General features: G+C 48.2%; 1 protein-coding gene across 5 annotated transcripts in view; it reads left to right on the top strand.

Moving 5' to 3' along the window:
- The window catches only part of CABLES1 (Cdk5 and Abl enzyme substrate 1), a 125,513-nt gene that overhangs the window by 62,556 nt on the left and 39,325 nt on the right, over positions 1-23,632 (top strand). For 3 of the 5 annotated variants that reach the window (XM_077975008.1, XM_015121660.3, XM_028837915.2), the window contains one exon: positions 19,401-19,478. The exons of the other annotated variants lie outside the window; for them this stretch is intronic. In XM_077975008.1, coding sequence (XP_077831134.1) covers positions 19,401-19,478 — 78 coding nt within the window. The remainder of the gene's footprint in view (positions 1-19,400; positions 19,479-23,632) is intronic. 5 annotated transcript variants of the gene reach the window in all.

Raw genomic sequence — 23,632 nt, 5'->3', positions numbered from 1 at the left:
TCACTGATACTCTCTAATCCATACAAAATGAAAATTGCTAAAAAGTCTTTTAGTTAGACTCATTAAGGCCCAGCATGACTGTAAGTTGGTGGTATAAAATACCCTGTACAGCCTGTGTAATAACACACAACAATTACAGTTTTTACAGGCTTGTTATCTTGAAGTTTATGCCTAGTTTTAAAGCCTTGTAAGGACAGGGAACATGATTTTATAACATTTGCAATGGTTTCAGAAGAGCAAAGTTGAGATTTCCAAATGATTTTTACATCATCAGTATATGTTCATATTTTAAGTACAATGCTTTTAGTAAATTGACCAAGTTATTTGTTAAATCGAATACTCTTTCTCTCTCTCACCCTTATTTTCGCTGACACTTAAGAATTATTGTGCTTTATTTAACCACTGCTGTTATTTTCTTGTGAGGCTTTTACTTAAAGAATACAGAGTGTACTCATGCCATCTTAGTGTAATTATCTATCATTGATTTACATTTATGTTTTGTTCATGATCTCTTTAACCATAACATAAATGTAGAAAGCCTTTAATTTCTCCATGAAATCAATGACAAAGCCAAAGGAATGGGTCAAGCGAATAGTGTTCCCACCTCTGATGCTAGCTGGCAGGGCACAAAGTCAGATAATTACCCCAGCATGGTTAGGTAGTGAGAGGATACAGTTAATAAAAGACTTAGATTAGTGATATTTCCAAAGAGCATTACGGAACCACCTTCCCCAGCACACTCTTGACCTAGGAGAACATAAACAGCAAAGCCCGCAATTGCTGGCAGTTCTGCTGGGGCGTTTTCAGGGGGAGGCAAGAGGATTCTTAGCTTATCTGAACATCTGAGAGTTGGAATTTAGGGCAGGAAAGTGAGCTCTAGGGCCTGTGTGGGAACCGCAGGCTGTAGGCTGAGGCGATGGCCAAGTCGTATGCCCAGGTAAGAGCTGGTTTTCTTGTGCAATGGGCAGATGAAAGGGCTGGCAGGAGGGGCTGGCCCTCCCACTTGAGGTTTATTAGCAAGGAGGGATTGTCGTTAGACAGATGAAAGCGAGAGCCTGGGAGGAAGCCAGGAAGAAAATACGATTTCTGAGGTGACAGAAGGAAATTGTAGTCAAGAGCTGAGGAATGAGAGGACATGACCCAGCCTTTCGAGAGAGGAACGCAGAAGTTCTGCCCCACGGCAGCTGGGCGGCAGGAGCAGAATCTCCTGCTGGAGGCAGCCAGGGCATTGGGTGAGCCCAGTCCCTGAAATGACAGGTAGGAGAGGTTCTGGTTGTGATCTCAGAGGGAGGGACCCGTGTGCTGGCTTAGGGGTCTCTGATCCCCCCACCTCAGAAATGGGAGGTGAGTGTGTGGCACCTGCACAGTCCCCAAGGCCCTTGCAGGCTCCCTCCCAGCCTGTGCAGTCTAAGTCACGTCTGTGCATCGGGCTGTGCCCAGTTCATGAGTCTCCTTGGGACCCCTGATCAGCACAGCCCAGCCTCTCCGTCTGCGGGCCAAATCCACGGCTCATTCACTGTTCTGGCCCTGAAAACCCTGGCATGGAGGCTCCCACGTCCCCAGACCTGCTGACCGTGTGATAGAGGCCCCAGTATTGAGGGGGATTTGGACTTCTCGTCTCAGCAAGGACCAGAGTGTAGCTCAGGAAATGAGCAGGGAGCCTCTATTGTGATACTCAGGTCTGACCTAACCAAGAGTTTCAAGCATATTTTGAGACAGAAAGGAGAAAACATGCTTTTAAAACTGAGAACCAGACATAATAAAAGACAATACTTGTGGCATTGGAAAAACAAAAAACTTAAGTATACCTCGTGATCAATATCAGAGTAGCTGCTTAGAAACAAACCTTGGGGCCTGAGACGGCTCCATGTTCACCCGTGAGGAATGGCTTCACCCTGTGACGCTGGACCACAAATCCCAGCCGGCATGCAAAGTGGAAGTGAACGCCTTCCGCAGAAGCATGTGGTTCAATGCAGGATGGAGTTTGCCTTCTGTAAAAACTGTTCATCTGTCTGGCATCTGAATTCCGTGAGGCTGGCGTTGGGACCTTCTAGAGGGCTTGGTGTGCGGATACAGTGCGGAGAAGCCAGGCTGAGGGTGCTTTGGGGTCATGCTGCATATCGCTGGGCCAGGTGGAGGCTAAGGACAGTGCCCGACAGATCACAGACCAGCCAGATGGAGCGGAGGGAACGTCAGTGCCACTGCTAGAACCAGAGCGTGCGGAGTTCTTGGCTGGCCCTGCTGGGTGTTTCGTCTCCTCGCGGGTGGGGGAAGCCATGAGGGATGCTGCTCTCAGCTCCAATTCTGCCTTAACACAGAAGGCAGGCCAGTCCTCAGGACCCGGAGGGAGGTCATGCTGGATTTCGTAGCTGGAAAGGAACCCTGGATTTTAGGAACACGGTCGCAGAAAGTTTAGACTAAGAAGTAATTTCTTCTGGCTTGGAGCATATTTCCAGAAGATAAAGTTACGAGGGTAAGATGATAATAGATGCCTTGATTGAGTGCTTGCTGGATGCCAGCCAGGCTCTAAGTGTTTAACATGCATTGTGTCAGGCCAGATGTGGTGACTCACGCCTGTAATCCCATCACTTTGGGAGGCTGAGTCAAGCAGATCGCTTGAGCTCAGAAGTTTGAGACCAGCCTGGGCAGCCCAGGCATGGTGGTGCGCGACTGTGGTCCCAGCTATTAGGGAGGCTGAGGTGGGAGGATCGCTTGAGTCTGGGGGATGGAGCCAAGATCAGACCACTACACTCCAGCCTGGGCAACAGAGCAAGACCCTGTCTCAAAAACAAAAGCAAATACAAAAACAAAAACCCAAAATACAAACATGCTTTGTTTCATTAACTCAGAACTCAGTAGGTGTTCATCAAATAAATGAGATGCCTTTCAAGTGAGTTTGTCTTCAGGACTAGATCTCGAGGAATGGAAAGAATTTAGAAATACAAATAATCCTTGAAACAATCTAAGTAGGTCATTACTGTCTTGTGGCAGGCAGAGTAACGGCCCTCAGAGATGTCCACGTCCCATCCCCGGGACCTGTGGCTGTGTTAGGTTACATGGCAGAGGGGAACTAAGGCACAAATGAGCTGACCTTTAAATGGGGGTTTATCCTGGACTATTCATGTGGCCCCAGTATAATTACAGAGCCCTTAAAAGTGGAAGAAAGAGGCAGGATCGTGTGTCAGAGAGATGCAATAGGAGAAAGACTCCTCTGGCTTTGCTGGCTTTGAAGATGGAGGATGAAGCCATAAACCAAGAAATGCAGGCAGCCGCTAAGAATCTGGAAAAGGCAAGAAAGCCAGTTCTCCCTACAGCCTCCCGTGGGAACCACCGCTACTAACACCTCGATTTTAGCTCCATGAGTCCCATTTCCAAGTTCTGACCTCCAGAATTGTAAGATAATACATTTGTGTTGTTTTAAGTCACTAACTTTGTGGCAGTTTATTCTGCAACTGCAGAAAACTAAAACACTGATGATCCCAGTTTACAGAGGAGGAAACTGGAGCTCGCAGCTAGAGAGTAGGAAGTAGAATTCACATCCAGGCATCAGACTGCAAAGTTCATTCTCTCCATTGACGAGAACGTGAGAGAAAAATCCATATGCAGTAAGATAGTGTGTCATGGTGGACTTTGAGAAAATTCTCTCTTGCATTCTGACTTTTTAAAAATCATTAGCTTAAGGCCAAGGATTAATTTTTAAAATGACTTAGGCAAACTTACAAGAATGGGATGAGGGAGGCTAAAGTCTAGGTGAGCTCAAGATTGTTAAAAAGAAAATAAAATTGGAACAGTCATGCATTGCTGACGGAATATAAAATGGTGCAGACACTGTGGGAAAGTTAGGTGGTTCTTCAAAAAGTTAAACATAAAATAATCTTACAATTAATTGCTCATTGTAATTAATTACCTAGCAATTAATTGCTAGTTGTATACCCAGAAGAATTGAAATAGGTATTCAGACAGATATTTTATACACCAATGCAGTGTTATTCACAATAGCTAAAAGGTGGAAACAACCCCAGAGTCTCAGCAGATACGTGGATAGACCATGTGGTATATCCATACAATGGAATAGTATTCAGCCGTGAAAAGGAATAAGCACTGATACATGCTGCAATGTGGATGAATCTTGAAAATAAGCTGAGTTAAATGAGCCAGTCACAAAAGGTCAAATGTCATATGACTCCATTGAATTGAAATATCCAGAATAGTCCATAGAGACAGAAGGTAGGTAAAAGGTTACCAGGGGTTAGGGCAAGAGGGAATTATTGCTTAATGAGTACAGAGTTTCTATTAGGGGTGATGGAAAAGTTTTGGAAATACACAGTGATGATGGTTGCCCAACACTGTGCATGCACTTAATGACACTGAATTGCACACTGATTAAATGGCATTTTATGTTTTATATATGTGTATATGTATATTTTTCCCACAATAAAATGAAACACCAGTAATAGCCATAGGCTGTTACTATTAAGACCATGTTCGGAAGCGGAAGGGAAAGGATGGCGAATTTCCTGGGATGGTGGCACAGGGTCAGCAGATGTCAGCTGCTGCCTGCTTTTAACTTCCTTACCAAGTAGAACTGGAAGTGTAGACTCTACAAAGCCACGTGCCAGGCACACAGTAAGCACTCAGCAAGTGTTTGTTGAATAAACAGAGAGGCCTTTTAAGTGAATTTTAGTAATCAGGGCTAGATCCTGGAGAATAGAAAGAATTTGGAAATACAAATGATCTTTAAAGTGCCATGGAGAATGAACGAAGTTCTAAGTCTGATACCAGGCAAAAGCTGGCTTTCAGTGGAAAACAGTGTGAGGGTAATGGGAGAGGGTAGATTTTTTTTTTTTTTTTTTTAAATGGAGACTCACTCTGTCGCCCAGGCTGGAGTGCAGTGATGCAATCTCGGCTCACTGCAAACTCCACCTCCCGGGTTCACGCCATTCTCCTGCCTCAGCCTCCCGAGTAGCTGGGACTAAAGGTGCCCGCCACCTCGCCTGGCTAATTTTTTTGTATTTTTTTAGTAGAGACGGGGTTTCACCATGTTAGCCAGGAAGGTCTCGATTCCCTGACCTCGTGATCCGCCCGCCTCGGCCTCCCAAAGTGCTGGGATTACAGGCGTGAGCCACCCGTGCGGCCAGGAGAGGGTAGATTTTAATAATCATAGACTGGCAAGCCTAGAGCTGATGCTTAGCAGAGTTTGAGAACAGATGGTTTGTGTGGAGGTTGGTAGCAGTCAACATGAGTTCACTAAGAAAAGGTCATGTCCCATCAGCTTCGATTCCTCATTGATGGAATAACTTGGTTAGTAAAGTGAGGAAGTGCCTGGACATTACATCTGTAGATTGCATCAAAATGTCAGGCTATTCCTTACTATCGCATGTCCCTGTAGATAGCGTGGTGAGAAGGGCCGGGTGATTGTGAAGCTGGAGTTTCTGCAGGTGGCTGAAATTTGTGAGCTGATTATCATCAGCCTGAGGGCAAGTTTTGAGTAGAACAACACGTGGTATTCCCATTCCCATTCCCGCCAGCGTTATCTCTTGCAGTGCAGACAGTGATTGGAGTAAACGCCCAGAAGCCTCGTTGTCAGCCATGTGGAAAGCTAAAAGCAGGGAGAGCAGAAGCAGGAAGGAGCATTACAGATGAGAACCAAGATCCAGATACTTCATTCACTGGAAATGCTAGAGCCAGTCCACCGAGATTAAACCGAGCAAGGATAAATGTAATTCAGGTGGACTATTGATTATAGCACAGGATATAGATTTTTTTTTTTTTTTTTTTTTTGAGACGGAGTCTTGCTCTGTCGCCCAGGCTGGAGTGCAGTGGCCGGATCTCAGCTCACTGCAAGCTCCGCCTCCCGGGTTTACGCCATTCTCCTGCCTCAGCCTTCCGAGTAGCTGGGACTACAGGCGCCCGCCACCTCGGCCGGCTAGTTTTTTGTGTTTTTTTTTTAGTAGAGACAGGGTTTCACCGTGTTAGCCAGGATGGTCTTGATCTCCTGACCTCGTGATCCGCCCGTCTCGGCCTCCCAAAGTGCTGGGATTACAGGCTTGAGCCACCGCGCCCGGCCAGGATATAGATTTTTTAGTACACATGAAAAGTACTTGGCATTTAGGACAATGTGTTCCACCCCAAGCTCACAACGCAATGCCAACACAGAGGGAACTAATTTAGCTTGTCCAGATGGAAGGCTAGTATCGAAGAAGGCTGGTGTCGCCTTTGCACCCAACCAGGGCAGATCCCATCGGTGGTGCTGCCATCAGCATGCATGTCATGTCATAGGAAGCTAGATGTGTATTATGATGGTCCCCTGGCAGTGGACTTTGTGGAAGGAATTGTGATGAACCTTGGAAATAAGCTGAGTGAAGTGAGCCAGTCACAAAAGGTCACATGTCATGTGACTCCATTTAGATGAAATAACCAGAATAGTCCCTACAGACAGAAAGTAGATAAGAGGTTACCGGGGTTTAGGGCAAGAGGAATTATTGCTTAATGACTCTTCCGATACGAGGTGCCCAATAATAAGGCAGTTCCTTGACTACATATGTAGGAACATATGTAGGAACATATGTCCTCAGCCCACCCCACACGTTTGCTGGCACCTAATCTGTGACTATTGGGATGTATCCATGAATAAAACAGGTTACATCCCAATAGGGAGGGAAATGATAAACGTGCACAGGTGAAAGATGAGGTGATGTGCCATGGAGAGAGACTGAGGCAGCCAGAGGTGGAGAAGGACACTCTAGGGCGATGGGGAGACCTGGGAGTGGAGGTGTGAGGGAGGTGAGGGAGCCAGCCCTGGGGCTATCCCAGTGGGGAAGCACATTCGCCCTGATGGAACAGCAGTCATGGAGACACTGAGGCGGAAGGGACGGGGTGTGTTTGAGGAACTGTAGGTAAACCCACATGGTGGAGGTGAGCGAGAGGAAGGAAGGAAGGCGAGATGAGCTCTGAGAAGTCGGTGGTGACCGCGGAGGTCCGTCTGGTTGTGAGCAAGGTGGGAACCACGCAGCGTGCTGAGCAGAGGTGCGAGTGATGTGACTCGCCTTGGAACACAATCACTTTGGGTAACCAGAAGTCAGGGGTGGGCACTGCAGGTCATTTTGGTAACCTTATCTTTCCTGTAGAAAGACACTGGGTGGGTATTATCTTCTAAAAGAGTTAATTTTGAGTCAAGATCTTTTTGAAAAGCTGGTCACAAATGTCTGAGCAAGCCTTTTGTCAAAGAAGAGCAGTGGCTGGTGGCCCAATGCCACAGCATCTGGAACGGGCCTTTGAACCTCCTGCTGAGGAGGGCAGTTGGCAAGTGGAAGCTGCTGCTTATTGTAAGAGGAGAGCCAGTCACCATGGGCTCCAACCTGCATCTTCACTGAGAACCCTACTGTGTGCCACAGAGTGGAGGCTAAACGGAAGTAAAGACAAATCTCAGTTCCCGGCCATTAGATATACCTTTGAAGATGACAGACATTTACACAGCCTCGCTCATTGCTGGCTAGGAAGGACTGACTCATCCGAAGGACAGCTAGGATTCTGAGCATAAAGACTGGAGACACTCGGCCGGGCGCGGTGGCTCAAGCCTGTAATCCCAGCACTTTGGGAGGCCGAGACGGGCGGATCACGAGGTCAGGAGATCGAGACCATCCTGGCTAACACGGTGAAACCCCGTCTCTACTAAAAACTATATATTAAAAAAAAAAAAAAAAAACCGCCAGGCGAGGTGGCGGGCGCCTGTAGTCCCAGCTACTCGGTAGGCTGAGGCAGGAGAATGGCGTAAACCTGGGAGACGGAGCTTGCAGTGAGCTGAGATCCGGCCACTGCACCACAGCCTGGGCGACAGAGCGAGACTCCATCTCAAAAAAAAAAAAAAGACTGGAGACACTCGGCCAGGCGCGGTGGCTCACGTCTGTAATCCCAGCACTTTGGTAGGCCAAGGCGGATGGATCACGAGGTCAGGATATCGAGAGCATCCTGGCTAACACAGTGAAACCCAGTCTCTACTAAAAATACAAAAAATTAGCCCGGTGTGGTGGCGGGCGCCTGTAGTCCCAGCTACCTGGGAGACTGAGGCAGGAGAATGATGTGAACCCAGGGGCGCAGAGCTTGCAGTGAGCCGAGATCGTACCACGGTACTCCAGCCTGGGAGACAGAGCAAGACTCCGTCTCAAAAAAAAAAAAAAAAAAAAGACTGGAGACACTCAGTGACTTTTGTGACATTTATGTGTAGTGACCCTCATGGTCCTGTTAAAGGACCTTTCCTCTTGGTGCTCACGGTTCTTGAGACTCATAAACCTCTGTCTTGAAGAGCGACAGAGCCCTCATTTCACGTGGGTGTCTCCTCCCTCTGTCACGTGCCTGCGTGGGCTTTACTGGGTGTCCTTTTGAAGTCATCTGGGTGTTGAATGTTGGCATGGCATGCAGGAGATGGCTTCATGTACCCTGGAAGTGCCGCCTCCTGGGTCTGCTTCGAGAATCCTCTCATTGTGAACAGGTAGAGAAATGTCCTCAGCAGTGAGTTGACTGAGCTATCTCCTCCCTTGGGAGGAATTTTCAGAGAGATGTAAAAGGATTTGAGATGGGAGTGGATAAAGAACTGAGCCACAGTGTTTTCTCTTTAAAGTATGAACTCAATAGGATAACGTTGAAACAAAACAAAAACACGTAAAAGCCTTCAGCACCCTTTATCTGCATTTTAAAGGAAGATGGTAAAAGTCCAGTGACTGAAGTCAAGCTGGAGCCTTTCCTTGCTGCACCAAAACGTTTTGGAGGGAAAGAGGGGATGGGTCATAACTAAATTAAGACCTTGTTTGTGATCTCATCAGTTCCAAGCTGTCAGCCTAATTTAGTTTGAAAAACGACTTGGAGGAAGTGGCATGTTTCAAAAAATAAAACGGCTCGTTACCAGCCCCAGACTGGCCTTTTTGAAAAAAGAAAAATGTCATTGCTTTTTCTCCCTGAAACGAACCCATCCATTTTGATAGAAGTCAGGCATCTTCTCTGAGGCACCTTGCAACATGGACCCTTTCCTGAGCTGGCTTTTTTTCTTCTCGGAGATTTTGTTTTTTGTGAAAAGGCTAGCACCTGCCAACCCCTCAGTGGCAGAAGGCGACAGGAAGCATCTTTATCCTCGTCATCATCGGTGTTGATGATCAGTTCTTAACAAAACCCCAGTCTAGGGGGACAGGGAGTGGACAGCCTAAAGAAGCCTCCAGGACTCCCCAGACCTCACTGGGGCTCCAGTTCTAGGCTCTTCGTTCAGTGAGATGGCCCCCAGAGCTGCTCACAAGTCTGACTGACCATTGCATTTCCGTGGCTTTATTTGCCTGGCACTAAGTGGAGGGAGCAGAGAGAGGAGCTGGCATGCAGGGCAGTCACTCGGCACTGAGAATGCTGGTGCCCAGTTCCCAGCGGTGTGCTGGGTCAGCACCACACACACCTGGTTTTATTCATGCCTCTTTAAACAGCATGGAGGTGAGGCTGGCTGCTTCTGTAGTGCTGCACGAGGCTTTTGAGATAAATGATTTTCAGTCAATAGAGTCCATAGCAGCTGTGCTCCGTGCCTCGCGCTTATGTACATGTTTGCGACTGAAAAGCTCATAGCCTGCAGGTACTTGTTGCTGCTTTTCCACCAGTTTGATTTGAAGAAGTAAAAGCAATCACAGAGGAAAGGTACAAGAGTTGGAAATTGTTTCAGATTGGACAGAACCTTCCCTTGGCGTTTGTATTCGTCTGTTCTCACGCTGCTAATAAAGACATACCTGAGACTGGATTAAAAAAAAAAAAAGAGGCTTAATGGATTCACAGTTCCATAGGGCTGGGGAGGCCTCACAATCATGGCGGAAGGCAAAAGGCACATCTTACGTGGCGGCAGGCAAGACAGAATGAGAGCCAAGCAAAAGGGGTTTCCCGTTATAAAACCATCACATCTCATGAGACTTATTCACTACCACGAGAATAGTATTCGGGAAACCGCCCCCATGCTTCAGTTATCTACCACCGGGTCCCTCCTACAACAAGTGGGAATTACGGGAGCTACAATTCAAGATGAGATTTGGGTGGGGACACAGCCAAACCCTATCCGGCGGTTCTGTTTCAATCTTCTGCTTAGCCTGGGAGCCCAGAGGAGACGTCAGTCCTTGGTCTCCACCATTGGTCTGCAACACGTTGAGAAGAAAACAGTAATTATAGCTAGCAGATGACTCAGGGCTGGACCACACTTCAGGATGCAGCTACCAGGGCTGTTCTGGCTGAGCAGGAGGGGAGGGGATTCCAAAAGGACTTCCTGACTTCTTTCTTTTTTTGAGACGGCGTCTCCCTCAGTCACCCGGTCTGGAGTGCAGTGGTGTGATCTTGGCTCACTGCAACCTCCATCTCCTGGGTTCAAATGATTCTCCTGCCTCAGCTTCCCAAGTAGCTGGGATTATAGATGTCTGTCACCATGCCCAGCTAATTTTTGTATTTTTAGTAGAGATGGAGTTTCACCGTGTTGGCCAGGCTGGTCTTGAACTCATGACCTCAGGTGGTCTGCCCACCTCGGTCTCCCAAAGTGCTGGGATCACAGGCTTGAGCTACCACACCTGGCCGGACATTCTCACTCCTGTGACACCAAACTCCTCTTGTTCTCCCCTTACCTTAGCCCCCAAAATTCCTGTGTTGAGGTCCTAACTCCTTGTACCTCAGAATGTGAGTTTATTTGGAAACAGAGTTGTGGCAGATATAATTCACTAAGATGAGGTTATACTGGAGTAGGGTGGGCCCTAATCCAATACGACCAATATCCTTATAGAAAGAGGAAATTGAAGCCAGGTGTCGTGGCTCACATCTATAGTCCCAGCAGTGTGGGAGACCGAGGCAGGAGGATCACTTGAGCAAAGGAATTCAAGGCAGCAGTGAACTGAGATCATGGCACTGCCCTCTAGTCTGGGTGACAGAGCAAAAGCCTCAGTCTCTTGAAGTAAGGGAAAACTGGAGCACAGAGGCATACGGGGAGAATGCTATGTGAAGATGGGAGCGATGCTGCCACAAACCATGGAGCCACCAGTAGCCGGGAGACAGGCCTGGAGCAGACCTTCCCCAGTGCCTTCAAATGGAGCGTGGGCCTGCTGACGCCTTGATCTTGGACTTCTGGCCCCCAGAACTGTGAGACAATGTATTTCTGTTGTTTAAGCCACCCAGTTTGTGGTGCTCTGACTTGGAGAGCTTTTCTGCCCATGTGACACCACCTGCCTTCCTCCCGCCCCATCCCAGACCCTCCTCGCTCCTATCCCACTCCACTCCTGTGAGTGCTCCTCCTCCATGCCGTGGCTGCAATTCCCACCTTAAGCTGGGGACTCTCAAACCCTGACTTCCCCACAGGGCTCAGGAGGCCTTTCTCCAGCCGGCCTCACAGTTGGACTAACACTTCTCCCCCATGCCACCCTCAGCTCTGCTGAATTATTCACAGTAATCGCTGGGTTAGGGGAAAAGGTTAGTAAATGCCGAAGGAAATGCCCACAGAAGTCTCCTACACACTTAGATGTTGTGCTGGCATTTAAGCCCATGAGTGATGGTCCATTCTGCAGCTTTCCATGCCGTGCCTTTCCTTTGTGTGGGGTCCACAGATCAGAGTCTGTCTGTGGCATTGACTTCCTTATGTCCTCATTGTCCCCACCCATTGCTGGGATGTCCACATGGGACTTCACGAAAGTGGCCCAAGAATCTGAGTGCAAAATCTGTTTGGATGTTTACAATTTTTTCCTAACCTTTTGCAGTCTTGCTCATACCTATTTCAACTGCAGTTTGTTTTTGTTTTGTTTTGTTTTGTTTTGTTTTGTTTTGTTTTGTTTTTTTGAGACGGAGTCTCGCTCTGTCGCCCAGGCTGGAGTGCAGTGGCGCGATCTCGGCTCACTGCAAGCTCCGCCTCCCGGGTTCACACCATTCTCCTGCCTCAGCCTCCCGAGTAGCTGGGACTACAGGCGCCCACAACCGCGCCCGGCTAATTTTTTGTATTTTTAGTAGAGACGGGGTTTCACCGTGGTCTCGATCTCCTGACCTTGTGATCCGCCCGCCTCGGCCTCCCAAAGTGCTGGGATTACAGGCGTGAGCCACTGCGCCCGGCCAGTTTATTTTTTTTTAAATGACTTGCCTTGTGTGAATATTTTTTAACGCATCCAGTATTAAACAAAAAATTTGAACAGCATTTCTCTTTATTTTCCACCTTCTTTAGTTTGTGTGCACTGTTTTTTTTTTTTTTTTTTTTTTTTTTGAGACGAGGTCTTGCTCTGTCACCCAAGAATGCAGTGGCACAATCATAACCCACTGCAGCCAATCATAGCCCACTGCAGCCTTGAACTCCTGGGCTCAAGCGATCCTCCTACCTCAGCCTCTTGAGTAGCTGGGACTACAGGCGTGTGTCACCACACCCAGCTAAGTTTTTTGATTCTTAGTAGAGAGAGACAAGGTCTCATTATGTTGCTCAGGCTGGTCTCAAACTCTTGAGTTCATGTGATCTCCCACCTCGGCTTTCCAAAGTTCTGGGATTACAGGCATGAGCCACGGTGCCCAGCAGTGCACAATCTTTAATAAACAAGTGCAAATATAAATAATAATACAACTGACATAAACAGGATTGGGCCATATGTAAGTGACCCTTAGTAAGTGCACAACTCGGTGGGGGTTGGTGGCAAACAGCCTACCAGCCTGAGTTTTGCGTGAGTCAGGGGTGTTGGTCAAAGGGTTGTACAGAGGGGAGTGGAAACACTGGTGAGTCAGGCACGTGGAGGTCCGTGAACATTTGTTGTTCACTCAGTTCCTTGAATAGGCTGTATGCTCTTTCTCCCAACCTGACTCATGCCAGTTTTCCCACCAGCATATCTTCTCACTGTAGACTGGTTGCCACTTATCCCTGAGGTCTCAGTTACCACTTGCTCCAGGGAGTCCACCTTGCCTCCTTTAGGCTGGGTTATTCTTCCTGTGTGCTCAGTAGCACCCCCTACTTCCCATCAGAGAACTTAAACCTCTGCGTGGAGGTATCTCCCAACCACCCCTAAGCTTTGCAAGGAGGGAGCTCTTAGCTGGGCCATTCATCATCAGATCCCCAGCACCTAGTACAATGTCTGGCATAGATTAAGTGCTCAGAAAATATTTGTGTAAGGGAGGGAGGGAGGAGGAGAGGAAGATTATATAACTTGTTTATCAGAAATTTGCCACTCCCTAGATTGTAGGATAAGGTGTGCCTTCTTAGCAGGTGGGGAGGCCTGTCCTGCACTGTGGTAGCAGTGATCTTGCGGTCATGGAAGTGTGGTGGTGGAGGTGGCAGTCATAGTCAATGAAGAGAAGACTAATGCCTCCACCAGTAACAGTACCACCATGTGGTATTTGTGGGCTACTTAGCACAGATTCTCAGATGCATCAGACTATTTAACTCATGTCCCCCAGTTCCCTGGCCCCAGACACCTTGTGCAGCTCCACACTTTGCAGGGTTAAGCCGTGCTTCCCTTCCTCCTGTTTCCACCTGTTAGAATCCCATGCCGCCTCCTAGGCACTTTCAGGCGCCTTGTTCTAGTGCCTTCTTGTTCATGGGGCCCCTTCTTCCTAGCTCCTGCCCTGGAATAGCATCTCCTTCCAACTCCAGGCAGAAAGGAACAGATCGCTCTGTGGAGAATGTTCTTGGATCCCCTACCAATTCTCCATTTTGCCCTTGTACCCAGATGAGGCACATCCAACAGTGAGGGGAGTCGTTCCTAAGAAGGAAAACGTCCCCCCAGTAGCTCATGAGCATTTAAATAGAGTAAACAAGAACATTTTGTTGGTGGTGGTGGTGGTTTCGTTCAAGTCTCATTATGCCATTGCCAGCCCTTCAGAAGAGACGGAAAGGGGTCAAGTCCCCTTCTTCCAGTTTTTAATAAAGCATTGTGAGAGGAGGAAGGAACGACTGTGGGAAAAGGGGTCAGAGTGGAGCTGGGAAGAGAACGGGTTTTCCAGATTTCATAATATTCATTTGTCTCCGGACATTGGCCTTCACTCCTTCACCGTCTGTGTGCACAGCGCTCATAGTGTGGTGTGCAGAGGACCTGCTGAGATGGGGTGTGTAGCCCAGAGCCATGCCAGGGAGAGCTGTGTCCCTTTCCAGGGCTGCGCCACAAGGTGCCACTAACTGGGTGATTAAGACAACAACAAGCGGTTCTCTCCCTGTTCTGGAGACTGAAAGCTCGGGGCCGTATTCCCTCAGCCCCAAGGGAAGAATCAGCTCTCAACTCTTCCAGCTTCCAGTGGTGCTGGCGAGCCTTGGTGTCTTTGGCACTTGTAGCTGCATCACTCCCGTCTCTGTCTCCACCGTCAGGTGGCCTTCTTCCCTTTGTGTGTGTCTAGGTGTCTCCAAATTTCTTGCCCCTTGTAAGGACACCAGCCATTGGATTGAAGGCCCACTCTGACCCAGTAGGACCTCATCCTTACTTGATAACATCTGCAAAGACACTGCAGCAATCCCTTCTTGTCCACAGTCAACCGCATGGTCTGAAAATATTAAATGGAAAATTCCACAAACAATTCATAAGTGCTAGATTGCGTGAGTAGCATGGCGAAATCTCTTGCCCTCCCACTCTGATCTGGGACATGAGTCAGCCCTTAGTCCAGCATATCTACATGGTCTCACTACCTGCCCTATATGAAGTGATTGCAAAGGAAAAAACATAGTACATACAGGCGTCAGTGCTATCTGTGGTTTCAGACATCCCCTGCGGGTTTTGGAACACATCCCGTATGGATAAGGGGGGCTACTGTATTTACAAATAAGGCCACAGCCGCAGGTCCTGGGGCTTAGGGTTTCAACATGTCATTTGGGGAGCACAGTTGAACCCAGAACACCAGCTTTGTAGGCGTATTCTTTCTTGCCTCGTGGGCGTGGAGGGAATGAGCCACAGAATTTTTGCGTGCGTGCCTAGTGCCGATTACAGACCCCTGGGCTGTGGACACTGCGGGGCTGTGTTTGGGCATCACTGTGTTCACCTCCCCATTATGGCAGATGTGGTTTTCTTTCCTCTGCCTCCTGGAGTTGGTTGCTTGTTTTTATGTTCTCAAGAGAATGTTTCTGTTGTAATGGAACATTTCACCTGGAAGAGATGAGACCTTCTCACAACCAACAGAGACTCCCCAGAGGGCTGGAAATAGAACAGGCCTCTGGTGTTTTGGCAAAGGAGGAAAGACTTGAGGATCCTGGCTGGTGAGAGACATTGCCGTTTCAGCCATCGCCAGTGCTGGGCTGGGGGGTAAAAGGAGATTGGGTGAAAAGTGGCCCGTGGTGCTCTGTCACCTAGGTGGTGTCCTTGTGCCTCTCCTGGCTGTTCTGGACACTCAGCGTCTTGGGAGCTAATTGTGGCTGTGGAAGCTTTGTGGTCTGAAGCTGCAAGATCCCTCATACCAGAAGCGCTTTCCTAAGAGCGTGGCAATGAGGCTGCGTGAAGAAGAAAGCTGGACGGTGCTCCTTCAGCTTCCGAGCACTCATGAGGCTCCCTGGCCGTTTCAGGAAGCATTGTGTATCCAAGATGCTTTGTCCATGTGGGCTGTAGCCCCAGGGAATGTTTTCCTTTGCTATTTTTTTCCTCTGGCAGATGTTCATGTGGAAATGTGACCTTTAATTCCTTAAAGATCCATCTCCCTGGAATTAATTCCTCTTTTGAAGTCATAATCTTTCATGTAATATTTTCTGGTCATCTCAACTCCAAGTAAAATGTTGTACGTCACAGGTGGGGGAAATGATTTGGGCTTTTCGCATATGCCATTTGGGCGTCCAAGAAGAGAGCCGCCGAGGTTGGAGGCAAAGACGTGAGGGTGGTCAGCGTCTGACAGCGGAAGTGGACTGTGCTTGTTCATGTCATCTGATGGAACTCTTTCTCGGATAATAGATGTACCTTCCGGGAGGCAAACATCTGATTCTCTTCTTGTGTATCTCCATTACCGTGAACATTTCCCTAATGTTTATAAAGAGAAAAGCTGCAAATTCACATGAACCCCACAGGTTCTAAACGTAACGGTTGATCACAGGGGACCTGTTGTCAGAACCATACTGTTCAAGGTTTCCCAGTGTAAGAAGCCAAGAAGACGGGAGCCATCACTTGCTGCTACTTGCCCGCTGTGGTTCACACCTGCAGTCCCTCCCAGATGCCAAAACTACTTCAGGAAACACGTATGATGTGTTCTTGGAAGCTCCACTGGCAAACCGGCTACAGAGCCAGAGCCTCTGTGCGGATCTCTGCTGTGAATTCCTCCTCTGGCCCCTGCAGAAACTGAGGGTGCATGAAATGACTAGAGAAGGGAGGGGAAGAGCCCAAAGATGTGACATGCCTTACTCCCTTCCTCCTCCCTCCAGCCGCTTGAGACTGGCCAACCAGGGAAGCAGCAACTCTACTGGAATTGTTGAGAAACAGTCCATATTCATAGTTGCTAAACTTGACCTCTGCAGTAAAATAACATGTTTTTCTGGAATGAGTACCATGTTGTCAGCCTCTCCTACACATAGTGGTGCGGACCACCCAGAGTGAGTGCTCATTTAATAGAACAAGCAGCCCATTTACTGATAGGCATCTTGTGGCTGAAAGATTGGGAAGAAGACTTGGATTGCACTCGCATTTATATTCTTCATTTTCTTGTTCTATTAAAAACGTCCAAACAAGTTTAGTGTGTGGGAAGGAAGGACACCTTAGCATGAGTAGTGACGAAAATGCAGCATCGCTGAGCCGGTGGAGTTTGTTCAACACATTCCTGCCAGTGTGTTGCAGAGGACATCGATGCCCGGTGACACGGGAATGAGTCGCTCCAGGCCTTTGTCCTGGGTAGATGGCAGGGAGTGGCAGTGAGGGTGCGGAGAGCCTCTGCCCTTCCATCTGGGGAGGGGTCCGGGCTGAGCAGGCCTCCCCGGCTCCAGCAGCTCCAAGGTCAGGGATGTGTGATCTGTCACCCTCTTGCCCCTCCCTGCACTGGGCATGGTGACCCACAGGCCAGGCTGGAAAGCCGGCCTGGAACACGTGGATGAAGGCAGACTTATTAGTATCCAATTAGTATCCAAGAACTGCGTGGGTCCCCAGTCATGCCCCCAAGGGGCAGGCTTTTCTAGCAAGGTTTAGGGAAGGGCATCGGTAGTGGTAAAGGACTCAAGTTCCAGTCTCCCCCCGCCCCACCTGCTGGTGCATCTCCTTTGGTACGTCGCTGACTTGACGTGCCGCATCAGTTAAAGCACTTAGAATTTGGCACATAATCAGTACTTAATAAGTATTGGCTGTTAAGTCTCCGTAGGTGAATTTACAGGGCATTGCAGCGTGAGAAGCTTTGTTGCTGGGCTCCATGCAGGCGAGCCCAAGGAGCGTGGCTGGTGTTCAGCAGGGTGTGCTCATGATTCATGTAACCCCTGGCCCTTTAGGCCTTGACAGTCCACTCTGGACATGACGCTCTGTCCTCGACAGTGACCGGGATCAGGGCCTGGGGTATTTGATGAGCAGCATCTCCCTTCAGCAGCATCCCTGTGTGAATCTCATGCTACACCGATGTAGAAAGGCCCCGTGCATGGGGTGTTCCAGCTGTCCTGGCAGCACAGCTTTCAGGTCTGAGCAGGCCTGGGTATTTAGCACAGAGGGCTGAAGAGGTTCTGAGTCCATGGACTAGGCTGGAAAACCTGAATCCTAACCCAGGCAGCCCATCTGCAGTAAAGATGGTTTTACTGAGTGTGTACTATTTGCCAGTTGCTGTTCTGAGGGTTCTCCAAGTATGGACTCATGTACTCTTACAGCTTTCCAATAAGATAGTTACTAATTGTATCGCATTTCTTAGAAGGGCAGAGTGAGGCTCAGAAGCGTTAGCAAGCTGACCGAGGTCAAACAAAAGTGATGCTGGTGTTCGAAGCTGAGTGTGTTACTTTGGTCCCATCCCATTAACCTGTGGATATGAACTGCTATGGAATTGACACCAAAAGTGTCAAAAGCCAAAAGTGGCTTTTGGTTGCATAGGACGCCTGCAGCCCTGCCCTCCCATGATGGATACTCAAGTGTTGCTGCTCTGAGGCCCACGCTGCATTTCAGTGCCATCTAATACACGTACATAGACGGAGGGGCCACCACGCACTAAACCCCTGCCTGGACTCACCCTCTAGTAAAGGAGGGAGGAAAATGATTAGCAGTGTGGATCACATCCGTGCCCTCCTGGACGTGTGAATGGGGAATTGGAGACAGTTACCAAAAAGGGAACAAGTAACTCCATGAAGAGGGGCAGGAAACACTGCGTGGAGGGGGTACTTCTGAGCTAGGTTTGGAAGAATGAATAGGAGTTCCCTGGGTGTTCCAAGGTGGGGCATATAGGCAGAAGAAATAGTATGCAAAGAACACAAGTATAAAACAGCGAGACTTTTTGTTCAGGTGGGGGTGCTGTCAGTGCCTCAGCATCGGTAGGATGGTAAAATCGGGGAAATTCTGTGGGTGTTGAAACTGGAGAGACAGAAACCAGGAGACACAGGGCCTGCTTTGCCATGCCAGGGAACCGGACTCCATCCCAGGACAATTTGATTTCTTAGTTTTACAACAGAGTTGAAATCCCCGAACCCTGATGCATGTAGTAGCACCATTTTCCCTGGTCTTATTATGGTTGTCGAAAGAAAGGATGACAAAAGGAAATAAGCTTCCTTATATGATGTGTATTGACTTGGTGCTACAAAGAATGTTGTTTGTAAATCTCTTCCTCTCGTTTCTCCAGTTTTTCGTCAGCAATTCCCTTTGGCAAAAGTTATTCTCAGATGCCAGGATAAGTGCTTTGAGGGTTTTTGTTTTTGTTTTAATGTTTTTTTAAAGTGGCTTTTGATTGCATAAGACCATCATGTAGAACTGTTTCCAGTAGTATCTTTATAGCAAGAATGGAGGCTAAGACTGATTATGTAATTGTTCCCTTAATCTATTCTCAGAACCTAACATGTTGCCAGCAGATGAAAAATCGAATGGTCATAATGGCCTCTGAGTGTCTTTCCTGCTCATAGTTTCTGGCGCTATTGCTCTTGCATTGTTTACTGCAAAATAGAAATCAGTGGTTTAAATGTGGCATGACTGCTCACCCAGCCCTGGCCACCCTGGACTCAGCTCTGTCTGCTCCCTCTTGCATGTGCAGCCCACAGCAAGCAGGTCTTGCAGGAGAAGGGGTGCAGGTGTACTCATTAGTGACCCTTGCTGTTGTCTCACATGTTAATATTGGGATGAGGAGAGGCAGCCACTTCTGCCCCGCTGGGGTTGCATTTTGCAAGGAGAGCAGAATACCATCTGCCAGAGGAGGTGGTGGGAGCGTGCAGATACTGCTATGAATGCCATGAATGCTTAATTGCTATAGATTTTGTTTTTTAGCTCGAGTCTTTGCATTTAGTGTGTTTGTTGTTTGTTCTTTTTTTTACTTTTTAGAATAGTCCTTATCAGCGGCAGAAGATCCTTCTGTAGTATATTTTCAGTGCTGCCGTATCGCGACAGTACCCAAGTCGGGTATGTATATGCATGCATGCTTTGTAGTCCTCTGGGTGAAAAGTTCTCACACCAATGTACATAATGTGGTCATCCTTTCCATTTTCAAGAAGTTGCCTTGCTTGGACACTGCAAATTCAGTATTTGTACATTGGAATGATAAAAAGATGTTCCACTTTCTTTTCAGCCAGAAAGCTTCCTCATTGTGTGTGTGTGTGTGTGTGTGTGTGTGTGTGTGTCCCCATCCTGTCGCCTGTTCTTTCTCAATCTACATTTTGTTACCTTATCCAATACTGTAAAGCAAGAACATCACGGGGCCCACCATATTCCACACGGCCATGCCAACCTTTGGAAAAAAGGTAGGTCAAGGAAGGAATTGGAACAAACCCTGTGCCCATCCCACCCCCTTGCATCTTGGGTTTGGGGTTGGAAACTGACCAGCAAGCTGGAGCTGCCACCACAGAGAAACATCAAAGCAAAAAGGTCCCAGGACCAGAGATTAGGTAACTAGCTACAGGCCAGAGGAATGCTTCCCTCTCTAGATCAACAAGCCCCTCCTTTTACTCTGAAAAAAAGTAAGTACCTGAGGGTCCGTCCTTGCAAAGCCTCTGCTCTTCATCGCCATCCCTGAACCCCATATTCCTTCCTCCTCTGCATCTAGACCTCATGCTCCCTTCGCCTTTCCATGCATCCGGTGTGTGTCATCAGGCTGCCGCCAGTACCGAAGGCAGGACAGTTCACTGTGTAAGACGTCAAGCATCATGGGATGTTGGCTGTGGCATCTGGTCATTGTGCCAGCCACACCACAGACATGTGACCACTGTCCCCAAGGAGGGCCGTATGGCCACTGGTGCTGATTCGCCGTGTGTTCATCTTCCACCATCTCCATGAGCTCCACCCCAGGCCTTCCTGCTCATCATGACCTCCTCTTTCTCCTGTAGATCTGCTAGACTTAGCCCGTTCGATTCACCGTGGTCCTTGTCTGCACTCTTCATTGTCAGCTCCATGGGACAGAAAACAGCACATCTTTATTCGTGGAATCCTGACTCAGTCATTGATGAGATGTGTGCCTTAAGGAGCAATAATCATGGCACTGTTTGTTAAGCACACACTTTGAGCTGGTCTTTTTCATTATTTATATCCTTGCAGCCAAACCTTGCAAAGTAGGTGTTCTAGAAAAAGTAGCAGCAAATCCTGCAGCTCGGAGGTTTAAGGACCATCTATCTAGTGGCCAGTGGGCTGCCCAGAGAGATGTAGTGGGGCAGCTCTCTTCGCCTGACCTACCTGCTGTGGCCCCGGGTCTGGCTACATTGCAAGAGCAGGCTCATTCCTTGACAGAATTAGCTCATACCAGCTCACAGACCTGGTGTGACCCCAGAGGCCAGTTCATTCATCTTATTACAAGTAGTAGCCCGAGGGCCCAGAATGTTTGAGCGTGACCAGCCTGGGCACACACCTCCAGGTATCTGTGTTATTAGTAGCAGGCTCTTTGCCAGCAGGTCCTCTCCTGGCCAGAGCTTGGATAGTACTGTGACATCAGCCTCATTTATCTGGATTTTCCTGGCTGACCTCTCTGATTGACACATTCTTTCCTTAGCTCCGTCTCGTTCATTCATTTATTGAGTGCTTGTCATGTGACCAGGTGCCCAGGACAAAGGTAGAGAAGGATGGATTGGGTTCCTGCGCCCCTGAACTTACAGCTTAGCAGGGGAGACACATTAAAATTACACACACGATTAACTACAGCTTTTAATACATGCCGGTGATACCCAGTCAAGCAATCCTTGAATCTTCCTGGCTGGAGACTCATTCTGTTTCTTTAATTTGGCTTCTCTACACTTGTCTTTGAAGTGTCCATATGAGTTTTATTCTCCAAGGTCCGGGGTAAGGTACCCCTCACTGTGGTACCCAAGTGTTCGTCCCCATTTTGTAGATGACATGACTGATGGATGCTTAAGAGTTGAAGTCCCGACTTTGGGCCAGAATGGGGATGTCATCCCCAGTGTGTTCAGCTGTAAGTTTTTCCATGACCCACACTGACAGTAAGTTCTGTGTCTGCAGAAACCTTGCTGCGAAATGGAGTTTTTCTGGTATCCGCCTCCCAGAGGTGAACTGCGGCTCCCAGGAGGGAGTGAATGAAGGTCGCCAGCCTGGCGCCTGGCGTGCAGAGAAGTGCTAGGGCCCACTCAGCAAGGACCCCATATTTCTGACAGTGAAAGATAATCATTGTGAAGAACTTTGGCGATCTGGAATTTTTATTACTTACCAGCCTCTGTGAGCTTCCATTGGCTCCTCTGTGGAGTGGGGAAGTTACTACCTCCCGTCGTTAATGTGAAGATTATGGCGTTTCTGCAAAGCCAGTAGGAAGCCGTTTTAACTTCAAGTACCCAGGAAGAGCGCCCTTAGACCATCTCCACTGGACATCCTTGTGGATATGTGTGGCCCTCCATTCTTTTCAGCATCTCAGGGAAATGCTAGGTGGCGGCCAGTTGGTGCTCGGAAAGAGTGTCTGTTCATGCCTGGGCCGTCTCCTTGCTGCTTGGGAAGGCCTCCTGTGGTACAGAAAGGGCCACTGCATGGCATATTCAGCAGAGCTGGCTGCTCTGTTGGCCCTGGACAGAGAAGCAAAATGAGTGTGTGGGATCCCACCTTTTACATCCCAGGTGTGAACAGATTCAAATCCACTATTCCTCCAAATTTTATAAATGAGGAAAGCAAGGTGCGGAAGAGGGATTTTTTTGTTTTGTTTTTGTTTGTTTTTGAGACAGGATTTTGCTTTGTTGCCCAGGCTGGAATGCAGTGGCACAAACATGGCTCACTGCAGCCTGGAACTCCTACGGTCTAGCCATCCACCCGCCTCAGTCTCCCAAGTAGCTAGGACTACAGTTGCGTACCACCACATCCGGCTAACTTTTAAAATTTTTAGTAGAGATGAGATCTTGCAATGTTTCCCAGACTGGTCTCAAACTCCTGGACTCGAGTGATCCTCCTGCCTCAGCCTCCCAAAGTGTTGGGATTACAGGGGTAAGCCACTGTACCCAGCTAGAAGAGGATTTTTTTCTATGACAAAAATATCATCAGGTCCTTTGTCAGACCTAACAGAAAAGAACATGTCCGTCCCTGCGGCACAGTCTACTTCTGTGCTCACACGAGAAACTCTGAGCACAATTCCAAATATTGTGATGTAGCAGCAGGATTAAGAAGCAGAGTGCTTTTCAAACTTTTTAATGAGCAGACATTGTGTGTATAAATAACCCACTTACCATAATTATGATTTTTAAATTTTTTTTTTTTTACTAATTATTGGGAAAACAACTATGCTCAAATGAAAATGTACTAGTAAATATATACTAGTAAGTTTACTAGTAAATATACCAATAAATATATACACATACATATTTTTAAACAACTCCAGTTCATGTACGTATTAACTAATGCCTTTCCAAGGTGGAAAATTCCTTTACTTTTACACTGAAGCTCTTTTTGTGACTGGGACGTAAGTCATAGAATTTCAGGGGTGGAAAGGCCTTCCTGCTTCACAGCTGAGGCACAGCGGGGCGAAGCTCGCCCACAGCCCCCCACCTGGCAGAGTCAGCAACCCTGGAACTCGGGACCTGGGCTGCCCCAGCCTATAGGGCCGTGCTTTCTGGCCTCCATGTTTCCACTGTGCTCATGTACATGGTCCCAGCCACATGGACCTGATTATTCCAAACAGGCACTAACCACCCCCCCCACCGGCCCCCGACCAATGAAGGGGCTAATGTACAGCTCCAACTTCATCACAAGAAAGTTCTCAAAGCAGGAAGCTCAGAGTTCATCTGCTGGGTACTGGAGCCTCCTTCCCATGGAAAGCATCTGTCAGGGCGGCCTGATCTTTCTGGGTTTGTTTTCTGGCCACTTGTGCTGCACTCAAGCTTCCCAGCCCTGGCTCCCACCGTGGCCTCCACATTTTGTTCTTAGTTTTAACTTGAACACTGATTTTGGATCCTGACATCAGTTGATCAAAGCAGACAGACCAACCTTCGGAAGGCTTTATATAGTACTATCTATTCATTCGATCTTTTGCGCATTAGGTCACTTGTTCTGCTCCCAGTGAATTAAGGCCCTGATGGAGGCTAGGGAAGGGGTGGGTGGGCATGAGTTACCAATCCAAGGCAATGGAGGGTGGGCAGGCA

This window comes from Macaca mulatta, chromosome 18 (assembly GCF_049350105.2).
Source record: "Macaca mulatta isolate MMU2019108-1 chromosome 18, T2T-MMU8v2.0, whole genome shotgun sequence".
Lineage (NCBI taxonomy): Eukaryota > Metazoa > Chordata > Mammalia > Primates > Cercopithecidae > Macaca > Macaca mulatta.
The sequence above is the reverse complement of the archived record's forward strand: the minus strand, read 5'-3'. Positions and strand labels throughout refer to the sequence as shown.